This window comes from Bos taurus, chromosome 6, assembly GCF_002263795.3.
Source record: "Bos taurus isolate L1 Dominette 01449 registration number 42190680 breed Hereford chromosome 6, ARS-UCD2.0, whole genome shotgun sequence".
NCBI lineage: Eukaryota > Metazoa > Chordata > Mammalia > Artiodactyla > Bovidae > Bos > Bos taurus.
Genome location: NC_037333.1, coordinates 110,871,712 through 110,886,731, shown reverse-complemented (window position 1 = coordinate 110,886,731; position 15,020 = coordinate 110,871,712). Strand labels below are relative to the sequence as shown.

Sequence of the window (15,020 nt, the reverse complement as noted above, 5' to 3'; positions counted from 1 at the left end):
CAATGGACTGCAGCCTTCCAGGCACCTCTGTCCATGGGATTTTCCAGGCAAGTATACTGGAGTGGGTTGCCAATTCCTTCTCCAGTCGTAAAGGTGAGCATGGTTACGAAACTCCCATTTCAGGGTTGGAGGTGGCTTGGAGCGCACTTTGAAATGGGGTAGGTCCACGGGGTAACATTTGGGTTTCTCTGCATACGATGCTGATGTCACTCCTGCGTGGTCCTTAGGACCCCATGTTCAGATGATGATGCCACACACAGCCCCCCACTCCTCAATGAGGGGCTTGGGCAGCTCACCCCCTGGAGTGGTTCTGTACTCCAGGCAGAACCTGTGGGGAGCAGGCACAGACCGAGGGCTCCCCGGAGCTGGCAGGAGAGAGAGGAATAAGAACACCTTTGTCGGGAGCCACCCTCCGCTTAGTTCCAAACTGCCCCTGTAGCGGAAGATATAACCGAAGAGTCTCTTGCCCTGATGAACAGTGGCTCCGGTGGACACCTGGTGATCCAGGGCAGGAAATGAGACCGAAAGGGACACAGATAACCCTGAAAGGGGCTCAGTGGCAGGACCGGACATCGCCAGAGCCCTAGCCAGTGCAGATAACAGTCAACTGGTCTTTGTCAGGCACTGAGCTAAAAATGTCACCTTCTTATTTGGAATCTTTGGTCTAATGCTGGTGGCAGGAAATGTAAGCTGCAGTCACTGGTGTTTTCTAGCTACTGATCGCTATCAATTCTGCTGATGATATTCTCCGTGGCCTTTAGGGGACTGTGGGATTTCCCTGGTGGCTCAGACGGTAAAGCGTCTGCCTACAATGCAGGAGACCGGGGTTCAGTCCATGGGTTGGGAAGATCTGCTGGAGAAGGCAATGGCAATCCACTCCAGTACTCTTGCCTGGAAAAATCCCATGGACAGAGGAGCCTAGTAGGCTACAGTCCACGGGGTTGCAAAGAGTCGGACACGACTGAGTGACTTCACTTTCACTTTCTGCACTTCCAGTTTATCTCTGGTGTGTATCATCTCCTGCCCCAAGAATATCAGCCTTCTGGACGCCTCTGACCCCCAGATATAGGTCTCAGGAGGCCCAGGTTCTCCCGTAAAGCAGGGATTACGCCACTTCACATCGCAACCAATATCACATTGATTTGAAACAGTAACAACAACCGCGACCCAACTGTAATAATAACAACTGTTTAAGATCCTCAGCTGAAGCTACTATTTAGAATATTTTCTCTGCGCCAGGCAATGCATTAAGCATTTCAGCTTCTTAAATCCTCACGCCTTTATGGAGCAAAGAGGCTGAATCAGAACGTGGCAGAAAGTGAGACACAGGGAAATGAAGGACTGACGCGATGGCCCAGTGATGCCTCTGAACCCTCCGGCGCCCTCTTCACAGGTCCCACATCTGCTCTGCCGCCCAGCCGTGCACCCCAGGATTACCTGGATGGATGCACTTTTCCAGAAAGAATCCACAGGGTTGTTTTCGCAGTCTCCTGATGTTGGACAGGATTGGTAGTCGAGTCCTACAGGGCAGACAGACAGACACATTTCATTTCAAAGATTATAACAGGAAGGGATTTATTGAAAATATTTGCTGGGTCCACTACAGGTATAAAGAATTTTTAGTGGATTTAAAAAAAAATCTTTATTGAATTTGTTACAATATTGCTCCTGATTTATGTTTTGGCTTTATGGCCAAGAGGCACGTAGGATCTTGAGCGCTCTCCAACCAGGGCTCAAGCCCACATCCCCTGCATTGGAAGGTAAAATCTTAACCACTGGACTACCAGGGAAGTCCCTCCAACAAAATACATTGAGCCGCATTCTACAGAACATGTATGGGCTTAAAATTCATAGCTCTGTCTACCTAGGCCACAAGAAGCCTGGTGAGGAGCATCCAACCCCTGATAAGAAGACATTCGTCATTCTGCTCCACACAAATGTGAAGAAGGTGGAGAATTGAACAGATGGATTATTTCTCTGCTGGAGTTCTAGCCAGTGATACATATATTGATGTGTGTGTGTGTGCTCACTCAGTCCTGTCTGACTCTTTGCAACCCCATGGACCGTAGCCTGCCAGGCTCCTTTGTCCATGAAATTTTCCAGGCAAGAATACTAGAATGAATTACCATTTCCTACTCCAACATATATTCATATATATATATCCAAAAATTATATATAATATCATAAATTATACACATATTAAAAATTATAAATATTTTAAATGTATATGTATTTATATATATATATATATATATATATATATTTGCTTTATTGGGAGAAATGTTTCTGTAATTAGCACAAGTGTTGGAAGTAAATACAAGAAAAACAGACCCAGACAATAACAGTCCTTAGCCAGAAAACAGAAATTTTATAACATTTAAAATATACAAAAAGTTAAAATGTACGAGAAAATATTCTGAAATCAGATCATGGTAATGACTGTACAACTTTCTACACAGATGAAAACCAATGAATTATATACTTTAAAGGACTAAATTTTATGGCATATGAATTATATCTCCAAAAATATTTTGAACAGCACTTAGAATAATGCTTGGCTAACTGCTAAAGAGTGATCATTAAATAAATTAAAATAAATTGAAAAATAGTAAATTATTATGTCGTATTTTTTAGTCTTTATTCATCAAATCCTTTGGCCATCCCAGCACACGAGCTTTTTCACAACCCTCTTCAATCCTGCAGAGTCTTCATCCTCTTCCCCAATTTTCCATATTTTCTCCTATCCCTTTGACTTTTCACTTTCATGCATTGGAGAAGGAAATGACGTTTAAAAATTTTAAGGGCAAAATTCAGCAGCTATATAATGGGATTTGTCCCCCATTTACACTATTTAAAAAAAAAAAAGAAGGAGAAAGTGCTCATTGACAATTCATTCCAGGGAGGACCAAGCAGAGCACCATGAGAACTGCTTGAAGGGAAATGCATGATGATTCGTTGGCCCCTCTGGGTGTACCAGCATCACCAATTTGGAGGTTTCCTGAACCCCATCAGAGAAGGGTTTTTATGGAGATTTCATGATGTAGGTGTCACTGAGTCAGTTGTTGGTGATTGACTCAATCTCCAGTCCCACTCCCCTTCCCAGAGGACAGAGGACGGGGTTGAAAGTTCCAGCTTTCTAATGATGCCTCTGTGTTTTTGGCAAGCAGCCCCCATCAAAAGTCACCTAGGGGGCTCCCAACCACCAGTCATCGCGTTTCTATACAAAAGGCGCTCTTATCCCTCCTCGATGCCAAGGTTTTCAAGAGCCTTACCAGAAACCAGGGGACCAAGACCTTCATTTCCATTATACCACAGTCTCCCTCTCTTCCGTCTAGTCAAAGCTATAGTTTTTCCAGTAGTCATGTAAGGATGAGAGAGACCACAAAGAAGGCAGAGTGCCGAAGAACTGATGCTTTCAAACTGTGGTGTTGGAGAAGACTCTTGAGAGTCCCTTAGACTGCAAGGAGGTCACACCAGTCAATCCTAAAGGAAATTAACCCTGAATATTCGTCAAGGCTGTATATTGTCACCCTGTTTATTTAACTTATATGCAGAGTACATCATGAGAAATGCTGGACTAGAAGAAACACAAGCTGGAATCAAGATTGCCGGGAGAAATATCAATAACCTCAGATATGCAGATGACACCACCCTTATGGCAGAAAGTGAAGAGGAACTCAAAAGCCTCTTGATGAAAGTGAAAGTGGAGAGTGAAAAAGTTGGCTTAAAGCTCAACATTCAGAAAACTAAGATCATGGCATCCGGTCCCATCACTTCATGGGAAATAGATGGGGAAACAGTGGAAACAGTGTCAGACTTTATTTTTGGGGGCTCCAAAATCACAGCAGATGGTGACTGCAGCCATGAAATTAAAAGACGCTTACTCCTTGGAAGCAAAGTTATGACCAACCTAGATAGCATATTCAAAAGCAGAGACATTACTTTGCCAGCAAAGGTTCATCTAGTCAAGGCTACGGTTTTTCCAGTGGTCATATATGGATGTGAGAGTTGTACTGTGAAGAAGGCTGAGCGATGAAGAATTGATGCTTTTGAACTGTGGTGTTGGAGAAGACTCTTGAGAGTCCCATGGACTGCAAGGAGATCCAACCAGTCCATTCTAAAGGAGATCAGCCCTGGGATTTCTTTGGAAGGAATGATGCTGAAGCTGAAACTCCAGTACTTTGGCCACCTCAGGCGAAGAGTTGACTCATTGGAAAAGACTCTGATGCTGGGAGGGATTGGGGGCAGGAGGAGAAGGGGACGACAGAGGATGAGATGGCTGGATGGCATCACTGACTCGATGGACGTGAGTCTGAGTGAACTCTGGGAGTTGGTGATGGACATGGAGGCCTGGCGTGCTGTGATTCATGGGGTCGCAAAGAGTAGGACACAACTGAGAGACTGATCTGATCTGATCTGATCTGATTCATTGGAAGGACTGATGCTGAAGCTGAAGCTGAAGCTCCAATACCTTAGCTACCTGATGCAAAGAGTCAACTCATTAGAAAAGAACTTGATGCTGGGAAAGATTGAAGGCAAAAGGAGAAGAGGGCAGCAGAGGATAAGATGGTTAGATAGTATCACTGACTCAATGGACATGAATTTGAGCAAACTCTGGGAGATAGTAAAGGACAAGGAAGCCTGACATGCTGCAGTCCATGGGGTCAAAAAGAATAGGACATGACTGAGTGACCCAGTAACAACTCCCTCTCTTTGCAGTCTTTCCATCACGTTCCCCCTTCAGCCTCCCCACCTTCTGCAGAATAATCAAACTGTGGTCTCCTGATCACAGTCCACTGGAAGAATGTCCATGGCCGTTTGATCTGTACCCTGCCATGCTTCCCATCTCACTCAAAGTGAAAGCAAGCATCCTCAGTGTCCTGTGCCATCTGGCCCTTTATTTCCCTAGCCTCATAGCCAACGACTTGCCTCTTCACTTACTGCCTGCCTTTCTGTTCCTTGAATCTGCCAGACACCCTCCCACCTCAGGGCCTTTACACTTGCAGGAAGTGTTCTTCCTTGCAAGGAGCTGGCGTGAGGCACTCCGCCCGTGGCAAAGGTCATGAGGAAGGAGGCTCGACATATGCAAAGGCGGGATCGAGCCTCAGGACTCCCCCTGGAAATCCTCGAGCATCTACCCCCATAACCAGAGCCTGCCTACTTTACTACTTTGTGCTCTCACCTACACCTCTGACTTTGCGGGGGGCTGTCCCCCACCACCTCTTTCAGAGAAGGAGTTAACTTAGAGCTCCAGTTAATAATAATTCCTGGGTGTGATAGGAGTGTTTCAACCTACAAACTCCTCTGAAGGTTCTGTAGCCTGCCTGACAGGCTTGTCCGGCCACATGTGATTGCTCACAGCCTCCCAACCGTGAGAGGCATGAGATGCTTTAAACCTAAAAACAGGTTCTTTAGAGAAGTTAGAAAGCTATTAGTATAAGTATAATGGGCTGATTAGAAATTGTATTGGTGAAGGGTTTTTCATTTGTTGAGCCAATGTTTGTTGCTAAGTCTCCACATCCCCTGCCCTTACACACATTAATGAATATATAGAAGAAATAAGTATTAACTTTTGATATTAATCACATTAGACCTTAGGCTAAGTAAATTCTTTCCTTAATTAAAACCCACTACACCCTCACCCTATAGGAATGTAACTTTATTTGGGTGGCGTCTGTTTTAAGAATAATCACCCCTGGAGAAATAAGTGTCCTGGTTGACTGACCGCTGTCACAAGGAGAGGGTCGTATATTGTCAGCAGGCCCCCTGGCCAGAAGATGATGTAACACCCCTAAGACCTCTGTATACATTTGTATGAAGCACCTGACTTTGATAAAAGTCAGGACTGCTGACCCCGCGTGACTTTTGCATAACATCTCAGTGTATAAAAGTAGACCATGGAAAATAAAGAATTGGGATCAGTTTCTCGAAATACTGGTCTCCCCGTGTCGCTCTCTCTTTCAAACTCTGACTGAGTCTCCATCTGGAGTGCGGAGCCCGCCATGCTTACTAAGTATGCCTGGGCTTCTAAGATCCGACCAGGGAGGCCTCAGTGTCTCCTCTCCTTCAGGAGAACGGAAAGACGCCTGCGGCCTACGTAAGTGGTGCAAGCTTCTTGTCTTGAAGTTTTATTGGTTTCCCGCGTAAACCAAGCTACTCAGCCTCTTTTCTCCACTGAATTTTCCTGCTGAGCTATCCTCATTCTATTACTCTTTATATCTCTAATTAATATTTAAATAAGTCGCCGACGCCGTCCCCGCTTCGAATACCCTGGATCAGCCGGGGCTGGACCTCGGCACTTCCTCATCTCCTTCAGCCCTCTACTCAAATACCAGCCTCTCAGTGAGGCCTTTTCTGGACCCATGTAAAACTGCAAGGCTTTCCTCTCCCTTCCCCATCAGCCAGCACTCCCTACCCTCTATTCCCTATTTGGTTTTTCTCCATAGCCTTCTGTAGTATGGCAGACTATAGCATACTTCATAGTATGGCAGACTATAAATTATCACTTGCCTATTTATGGTCTTATCTTCACCCCCGTAAGGATCAGGTGTTGATTTGATGGTTTGTTCTCTCTTGTGCTCCTAGTGCCTAGAAGAGCAAACACTGGCGTGGAGCAAGTACTCTACGAACTTTAAGATGGATGAATGAATGGAGGAGAAACAGAACTGAGCTTAGGTTAACGTTTTTTTTTTTTAACTTTCTTAAAAATTTTTATTGGTGTATAGTTTCCTTAATCATGTTGTGTTAGTTTCTGCTGTGCAGCAAAGTGAATCAGCTATGTGTGTGTGAGTGGCTCAGTTGTGTCTGACTTTTTGCAACACCAGGGACTGTAGCCAGTCAGGCTCCTCTGTCCATGGGATTTCCCAGGCAAGAGTACTGGAGTGGGTTGCCATTTCCTTCTCCAGGGGCTCTTCCCAACCTAGGAATTGAACCTGGGCCTCCTACATTGCAGGTCAATTCTTTACTGAGTCAGCTATACATATACATATATCTACTCTCTTGGATTTCCTTACCATTTAGGTCACCACAGAGCACTGAGTAGAGGTCCCTGTGCTCCACAGTAGGTTCTCATTAGTTGTCTATTTTATACACAGTAAGCTAACTTTTATGTATAGTAAGTTAACCTATAAGTTATACACGGTAAGTTAATCCATCAGTAAGGACTGATGCTGAAGCTGAAACTCCAATATTTTGGCCACCTGATGTGAAGAACTGACTCCTTGGAAAAAACCCTGATGCTGGGAAAGATTGGAGGTAAGAGGAAAAGGGGATGACAGAAGATGAGATGGTTGGATGGCATCACCGACTCGATGGACATGAGTTTGAATAAGCTCTGGGAGTTGGTGATGGACAGGGAGGACTGGGGTGCTGCAGTCCATGGAATTGCAAAGAGTTAGACATGACTGAGTGACTGAACTGAAGTTAACATTTAAAGTGACTCCAATACCCAGGGAGGAAGACTCTCCAGTCTTCATGAAAGGGCCACCTCCCTGCACCCACTTCTTTGCTGGCCTTGCTCCTGCTCAGTGTGTAAGACTCACCGAGAACTAAGAGCCTCGGGAAGCTTCTGGAGTCTCGGATCCAGGCTGGTGTCTCTCTCTGCTTACTCCTGACTGCCCAGTTCTTCCTGCCTCAGAGTACACATCTCTGGACTAAATGGCCCGCCCCCACCTACCACGAAGGCTACAAGCTCCCTGAGGGCAGAGACCGCTGTATCGCCAGCGGGAGTCGTTGAATGAGACGTGTCTGCATTACCATCAGGTCAGCTTCTGTGACTTTAACTTTCATTGTGATTTCGCCAACTACAAGTTGGCACTTTCCATCCACCTCTACAAGGATTAAATCATGAGCCGCTGCAGTTGCTGCCCTTCAACACCCCTTGAAAAGAGTTTAGGGTGGAGATCAAGAATGAGACGCTCTGTGCTCCGGGAAAAACTGGCAGAACAGGTCTTCGGATAGTCAGATATTTTCAAGAGATTTTAACGAACCCAATTCTTGCATCTCCTCGTACCTAGAAAAGCACTAAAATCCTTCGTGGTGATGTCTGCTCCTCGTGACTGGCAGCCAGTCTTTGCCAAAGTGAGTGCCTGACTGTATGCACCCCCTGCACTGAAATCATACATAACACTGACCTTCCCCATGGCCTCTTTAGAGCAGTTTCTCAGAGCTATCTGAAATGCTGTCTCCCAGATTATAGTTTTCATGTTGCCCTAAATAAAACTGACTCACAGCTCTAACACTGTGCATTTTCTTTTTCAGTTAACAATCTGAATTTCAAAATATTGGCTAGTGGTCTGGTGTGGTTTCAGAACCAGTGGGAAGAGGGGTGAATCTTGGTCCCAGTTCCTCAAGTCATTTAACTGCCTTCAGCCTCAGTTTACCCCTCTAAGGATAGTGAGACAGAGTCATGCAGGACTGAAGTCAGATGGTGTAACTGTGCTGCTAACATGCTGCGCACTCCTGAGCTAATGTGTCAGCCTTGGCTGTGCCTCAGTTTCCTCGTTTGTCAGAATAGGAATCAGGAGAGGACTGTCCCATGGGGCCGTTGCAGGGATTCAATGAGTTAATACAGTAACTCCCCTACTACAAAGCTTCAAGTTGAGAACTTTCAAAGATGTGAGTGTGCGTCTGGTTCCAGCAAGGAACCCTAACCTGTACCATCTTCAACGGGCGTGAGTGAAATCACAGCTTGCCCTCCGTCTCCTATTGCTGATGATCTTTCGGCTCTACCATCTCTCACTTCCTCTCTCTCTTCCGGTCAGCAACTCTTCTTGCCTGTTCACTGGATGCCAGCCCGGGTATGCCAGCTGTCGTCCTCTACTTTTCAAGATACTGTACTATAAGGTTAAAACTGTGTTCTTTATTCTTGTGTTTGTTTTTTATGTATTGTTTGTGTGAAAAGTATTATGAACCTATCACAATGCAGTAGTATATAGCTGTGTTAGTCATGTACCTAGCTTACCTTATTGGACTTAACGAACACACTCTTGAAATGTAACTCGTTCATATGTAGGGAACATACTGCATATGTAAAGTGCTTAGAACAGCACCTAGCAAAGATGGATGCTCCCTATTACTGTTATTAATTATTATTATTATGACCACTTTACCTGGGAGGGTTTGAGGGCAATCAGATGAGATAAATGCATATGAAAGCATTTAACAAAAATGGCAAATGCATTGAAAGTCACTCAGTCGTGTCCGACTCTTTGCAATCCCATGGATTATACAGTCCATGGAATTCTCCAGGCCAGAATACTAAAGTGGGTAGCTTTTCCCTTCTCCAGGGGATTTGCCCAACCCAGAGATCGAACCCAAGTCTCCTGCACAGCAAGAGCATTCTTTAAGCTGAGCCACCAAGGAAGCCCAAGAATACTGGAGTGGGTAGCCTGTCCCTTCTCCAGCAGATCTTCCCAACCCAGGAATAGAACCGGGGTCTCCTGCATTACAGGCAGTTTCTTTACCAGCTGAGCTACCAGGGAAGTCCCATAGTAGATAGGAACACTGACTTTTCTTGTGATACATGCAGAAGTCTTACCTGAGGCATTTGTCTGTCGACACCAGTTCAAGAAATCTCCAACCCTGCCATACAGAATGTTGCAGAGCGGTACAAAGCGGCGGCCATTCTCTCCAAAGCTGGTGACAAGGAGGTGGTTGTTTTCCCAGAACAGGGACTGAGGAAAAATCAGCACAAAATGAAAACATAAAACCACAACAGATTCCTTCAGGCACAGCATCATCAAGACAAGTCAAGACAACCATTTTTCATTCAACTGAGACTTGCCTTATGACAGGCAAACATTATCTTTGTCTTTATTGACCCCTTGGAGAAGGCTACCAACTCTCTTCTCTTTATTGCAGATGTGTGTTAGTTGCTCAGTAGTGTCTGACTCTTTGCCACCCCATGGGCTGTAGCCTGCTGGGTTCCTCTGTCCATGGGATTCTCCAGGCAAGAATACTGGAGTGGGTTGCCATTTCCTTCTCCAGGGGAACTTCCCGACCCAGGAATTGAACCCAGGTCTCCCGCATTGCAGGCAAATAGTTTACCAACTGAGCTACATGGGAAGCCCAACCCAGGGATCAAATCTGGGTCTTCCAGATTGCAGGTAGATTCTTTACCATCTGAGCCACCAGCAAACCTTTTTATTACAAGGGTAGCATACAAATCAGAGAAGGCGATGGCACCCCACTCCAGTACTCCTGCCTGGAAAATCCCATGGACTGAGGAGCCTGGTGGGCTGCAGTCCATGGGGTCGCATAGAGTCGGACACGACTGAGCGACTTCACTTTTACTTTTCACTTTCATGCATTGGAGAAGGAAATGGCAACCCACTCCAGTGTTCTTGCCTGGAGAATCCCAGGGACAGGGAAGCCTGGTGGACTGCCGTCTATGGGGTCACACAGAGTCAGACACGACTGAAGCGACTTAGCAGCAGCAGCATACAAATGCTAATGAAATATTTTCCCAGCAGTGAAAAAAAGTAGATAGGTATTCCCTGATGGCTTAGATGATGGCTCAGACAGTGGCAACACAGGAGATCTGGGTTCAATCCCTGGGTCGGGAAGATTCCCTGGAGAAGGGATTGGCTACCTACTCTAGTATTCTTGCCTGGAGAACCCATGGATAGAGGAGCCTGGTGGGCTATAGTCCATTGGGTTGCAAAGAGTTGGACGTGGCTGAGTGATTAACACACACCAGCTCTCTTCCCTTTATTGCAAGGGTAACATGTAAATGTTAACAAAATATTTTCCCAGCAGTAAAAACAAAGTAGGTAGGTAGATACATATATAGAGGCTTCCCTGGTGGGCCAGTGGTAAAGAATCCGCCTGCTGATGCAAAAGACACAGTTCAATCCCTGGGTCGGGAAGATTCCCCTAGAGGAAGAAATGGTAACCCACTCCAATATTCTTGCCTGGGAAATCCCATGGACAGAGGAGCCTGGTGGCCTACAGTCCATGGGGTCACAAAGATTTGGACATGACTTAGTGACTAAGCACACACACACACACACACACACACACACATATACTTACATTTTCTAGTACTTAAAAAATGATTGAATTTTTTTTTTTTTTAAATCAAGGGACCTGGGTTCGAATCTTGGGTCTGTCACACCCTAAATGTGTGATCATGAACACAGCAAGTCATTTCCCTTTGCCTCAGTTTCCACACGTAGAAAATAGTGAGTATGAACCCTTTCTCTTCTCTCACAGCTGTGCCTAAGATGACGTACAATCACAGATGGATTCCTAAAGGGTAAGATGCGTCAAAAACACATTGCTTTTAGATTAGACTTTATAGTTTTCTCCTATAAAGTTCCAGTGTTTCCAGACACTAATAACACAAATAACAATATTCCCCTCATCACACCATCATATCCTCAGTATCCCAACCAGGGGCTCGGTCTAGACTGGATGCTACCCAAGGGCAGACTGTGTTCCCCATTGTAACTGAAACCCTGAGAACAATGCCTGGTACATAAGAAAGGCTCGCTGTTTATGAGTCTATCAGTCAAAGTCTATGAGAAAGGAGAACAAACACAGCAGCTCCCAGGCACTTCCCTGAGCGTTCCCAGGTGGCGCTAGTGGGAAAGAACCCAGCTGCCAATGCACCTAAGAGATGCAGGTTCCATCCCTTGGTCAGGAAGATCCCCAGAGAAGGGGATGACAACCCACTCCAATATTCTTGCCTGGAGAATCCCATGGACAGAGGAAGCTGGTGGGCTACAGTCCATGGGGTCACAAAGAGTGAGCCATGACCGAAGCAACTTAGCACGCATGCATGCAGGCACTTTTCTGGCAGGCCAATGGCTACGACTCTGCACTTCCACTGCAGGGGTTGAGGGTTTGATTCCTAGTCAGGGAACTGAGATCCTTCGTGCTGCACAGCACAGCCAAAAGAAAAGAAAACACAGTAACAGCTCCTGTTCTCACTGACAGAGCAACTGCAAGATTCAAATGGCAACATATATTCAAAAAGCACATTTTTAGCCTATTATACGTTTGAACCTCCCAGTTCCATTCACCTGCCTTTACCTAAAAAAAAACCAAACAAACAAAACCAGTCAGATGTTTTCATTTGTAAACATCAGTGCTACATGACTTTACAATTTAAAGATTTTATGTCAAAAATAAATATGTCCTTCATTAAGAAAAAAAGAATTTATGTCAGAGAAATAAAAATGGTATCTAGCTTTCTCTAAACTCAAGGTGTTGTTCTAAACAAGCAGTTTACAAGGATGTTTTCATTTACTTTCACTGTATTAGGGATTAGAGTGCAGACAGGATACACACACGTAAGCCACTTGTGTACATGTTAACCAGTTTCTTAAAGAAACTGGGCCTGAATGGACATCATCTTAAGGCCTGATGAGAGGAGGGACTGGCCTCCTGGAAGGATATTGGGACGGGGTTTTCTGAAGTCCTCAATGTTCAAGCCTCTGGGGTAGGTTAGGATGGAGATTGTTCAGAACTGGCCAGGTGCAGTGGTCCCGTGGGAAACGTGTGGTGACACCCTGATGTTCTAGTGGTTCCTGCACACTGAGTTCTTGACTTAAGAAAGCACCTTCTGCCCACGACAGGCAGGAGACCCAGGGGCACAAGTGAAAACAGAACCACCTTCCCACCAGCCAACTGGCACTCCTTGTGAGTTGGCTGCTTGATGAAGCAGAACAGTGTCCAAAGGTAGGGTTACCTTGTCTCTGGGAATGGAGTGTCTGGAGAGGTTAATAAAAAGGTCATAATCCGAGGGGAGCACAGAACAGGGATCCTTATCCAGCACCACTTTAAAGGCTTCCCAGATGGCTGTGCAGTTCTTGTCCCTGCAGAAAAGCACATGTTTGTTTGGGTTTTTTGTTTGTTTGTTTGTTCGTTTTTTAAGACTACATTCCAGTGTGATACATTTCCTCTTCTCTCTCCAAGTGTTTTTATGAGCAATTTTGTCAAATATCAGCACTGCAGAAGTGGGCATACAAAAAAGACAGAAAATTGCCATGACTCATGCATTAACCCCAGTTCACTAGAGGAAGGAAAATAACTTTGGTAATGGATTTAGAAAGCTGACAGTAGAATTGTCTTTCAGAGGCGCCACATACATCTTGTGCAACTTAGAACAGGCTCACAGAGGTGGCAGAGAATGCAGGGAGCTAGAAGGAGAAGATCCCGATAAATCACATGGGCTCCTGGCTTCAGGTGCCCCTTCACTTAGACACAGGTGCATCTTGGGCTTGGAGGCCAGGTGAGATCAGGTGGACAGGCAGGACCTCCTGTTAGTAAAATCAGGAGTGAGGACCAAGTGTGGAAAAGGGTTTCCACCTCCCGCTAGGAAGGAAGCATGACCTCCAGAGCCCTCAGGAACGCCTAAGTCCCGCCTGGCTTTCCAAAAACATTTCCCACGCCTTTCCTACCTGTTATTCTCACGCTGGGCAGTGAATAGCATGGGTGTTCCCTGCGTTACTCTCTGTTCTTTTTTATTTGCCTAAAATGCGTCTCAATAAAAACAAATGGCACAAAAAAGGGGCCTTGTGAAAACTGAAAAGGTGTGTCCCAAGAAGGAACAAAAATTACTAAGAACCACAGTGCTGGCAAGAGAGACTCAGACGTTTAAACGCCCTCTAAATGACAAGATGTGAAATTTGAACTCTCAAAGTAGCTGGGCTCCCGGAATTCCAGCTGGGGACCACGTTCCTGGGTCTGAGCATTCTGCTTATATTTTAAGCTGGTTGCGATCCAAACACACCGCTGCCTCATCCCCATCCACGAGCCCCCACATACACCCTTCTCTTCATCTTTACAGACTCACACACACACACACACACACACACACACACACGACTCACCTCCAGACCCCTACAGCGCACTCAAGCACCCAGTAGATTCCCCACCCCCCTCCCTCTTTATCCCACACCCCTCCCCATTTGTCCCACCCCCATCCCCCTTTTTCCCACCCCTCCCCCTTTATCCCATCACTCTGCCTTTGCCTCACTCCCCTCTCCCTTTATCCCTCCCCTCCCCTTTATCCCCCCGCCCCGCCCCGCTCCCTCCCACTTTGTCCCACCCCACCCTTTTTCCCCCCACTCCCCTCCCCCTTCGCCTCCCTAGCCCCCAGCCACGCTCACCGCAGCTCCGGGTTCTGCAGTGCGATCTGCTCGGCGCAGCGGCCCAGGAAGATGCTCTGCAGGTGCGGGGTGGTACCCGGCCCGCTCCAGGGCGCACCCGCAGCGCCGGCGACCTGGGGCCACCGCAGATGCAGCAGCAGCAGCAGCAGCGCCGGCCGCGGGCGCCCCCCGCGCGCGCGCCCCGGACCAGCCATCGCCGGCACTTTGGGCGACTCTGCTCTGGGACCCGCCCCTCCCCTCCCAGCCGGGTTCTCCCCGAGCTGCCCCCGCGCCGCGCTCTTCGCCCAATCGGCACCCGCGCTCACTTCCTGTCCCCCACTTTCTGCTTCAGCTCCGGGATCGAGTTGGGACATCACTCTGGGCAGGACTGTTGCCCTCAGCTAACCGTGTCCGGAGTCCACCGGGAGGGAGCTCCCAAGAAGAAGCCAGGTTGGAGAAGGACGAGTTCAGTCCCCCAAGGGAAGATTTTTCCAAGTTTCACACAGACAGCTTTCAAAGACGCCCTCTTTCTCAACGGCGCAATAATAAGTGAATGATGTTTGCTTTCTCTTATTTATTACGAAGTGCCAAGCCTTAGTGCCAAACATGCATATTTTTATTACTAAATATACAAGCATGCATATTTATTACTAAGTGCCAAGCATGCATATTTTTCATTGCCTTTTCACAATTCCTCTCTGAGCTAGGCTTATCACTCCCGTTTACAGGTGAGTAACTTCAGGGAAATGAAATCGAATGTTAAGATTCCTTTCCAGATAGATGCAGAATTCCTGAGATATCAGTGCAGGGAGCAAAGATTATCAGAACTCCAGGTGGAGGGCCAAGTCCTCAGTCCCTCCGTGATGATAGCTTTGAACTGAGTGCCTGGCAGACACGTGATAAATGTGGGAGGTCTGTGAGATA

At 46.5% G+C, this 15,020-nt stretch overlaps 1 protein-coding gene across 2 annotated transcripts in view; it reads right to left on the bottom strand.

Moving 5' to 3' along the window:
- Nucleotides 1–14,606, bottom strand: part of BST1 (bone marrow stromal cell antigen 1) — a 44,038-nt gene extending 29,432 nt beyond the window's left edge. Inside the window, exons 1-4 of one of the 2 annotated variants that reach the window (XM_024993651.2) lie at nucleotides 14,118–14,606; nucleotides 12,695–12,821; nucleotides 9,539–9,674; nucleotides 1,438–1,520 (exon numbers count right to left, since the gene is read on the bottom strand). In XM_024993651.2, coding sequence (XP_024849419.2) covers nucleotides 1,438–1,520; nucleotides 9,539–9,674; nucleotides 12,695–12,821; nucleotides 14,118–14,470 — 699 coding nt within the window. In that variant the 5' untranslated portion in view covers nucleotides 14,471–14,606. The remainder of the gene's footprint in view (nucleotides 1–1,437; nucleotides 1,521–9,538; nucleotides 9,675–12,694; nucleotides 12,822–14,117) is intronic. The other variant, XM_002688466.6, reaches the window with a different exon arrangement.
- Nucleotides 14,607–15,020: the final 414 nt, after the last annotated feature.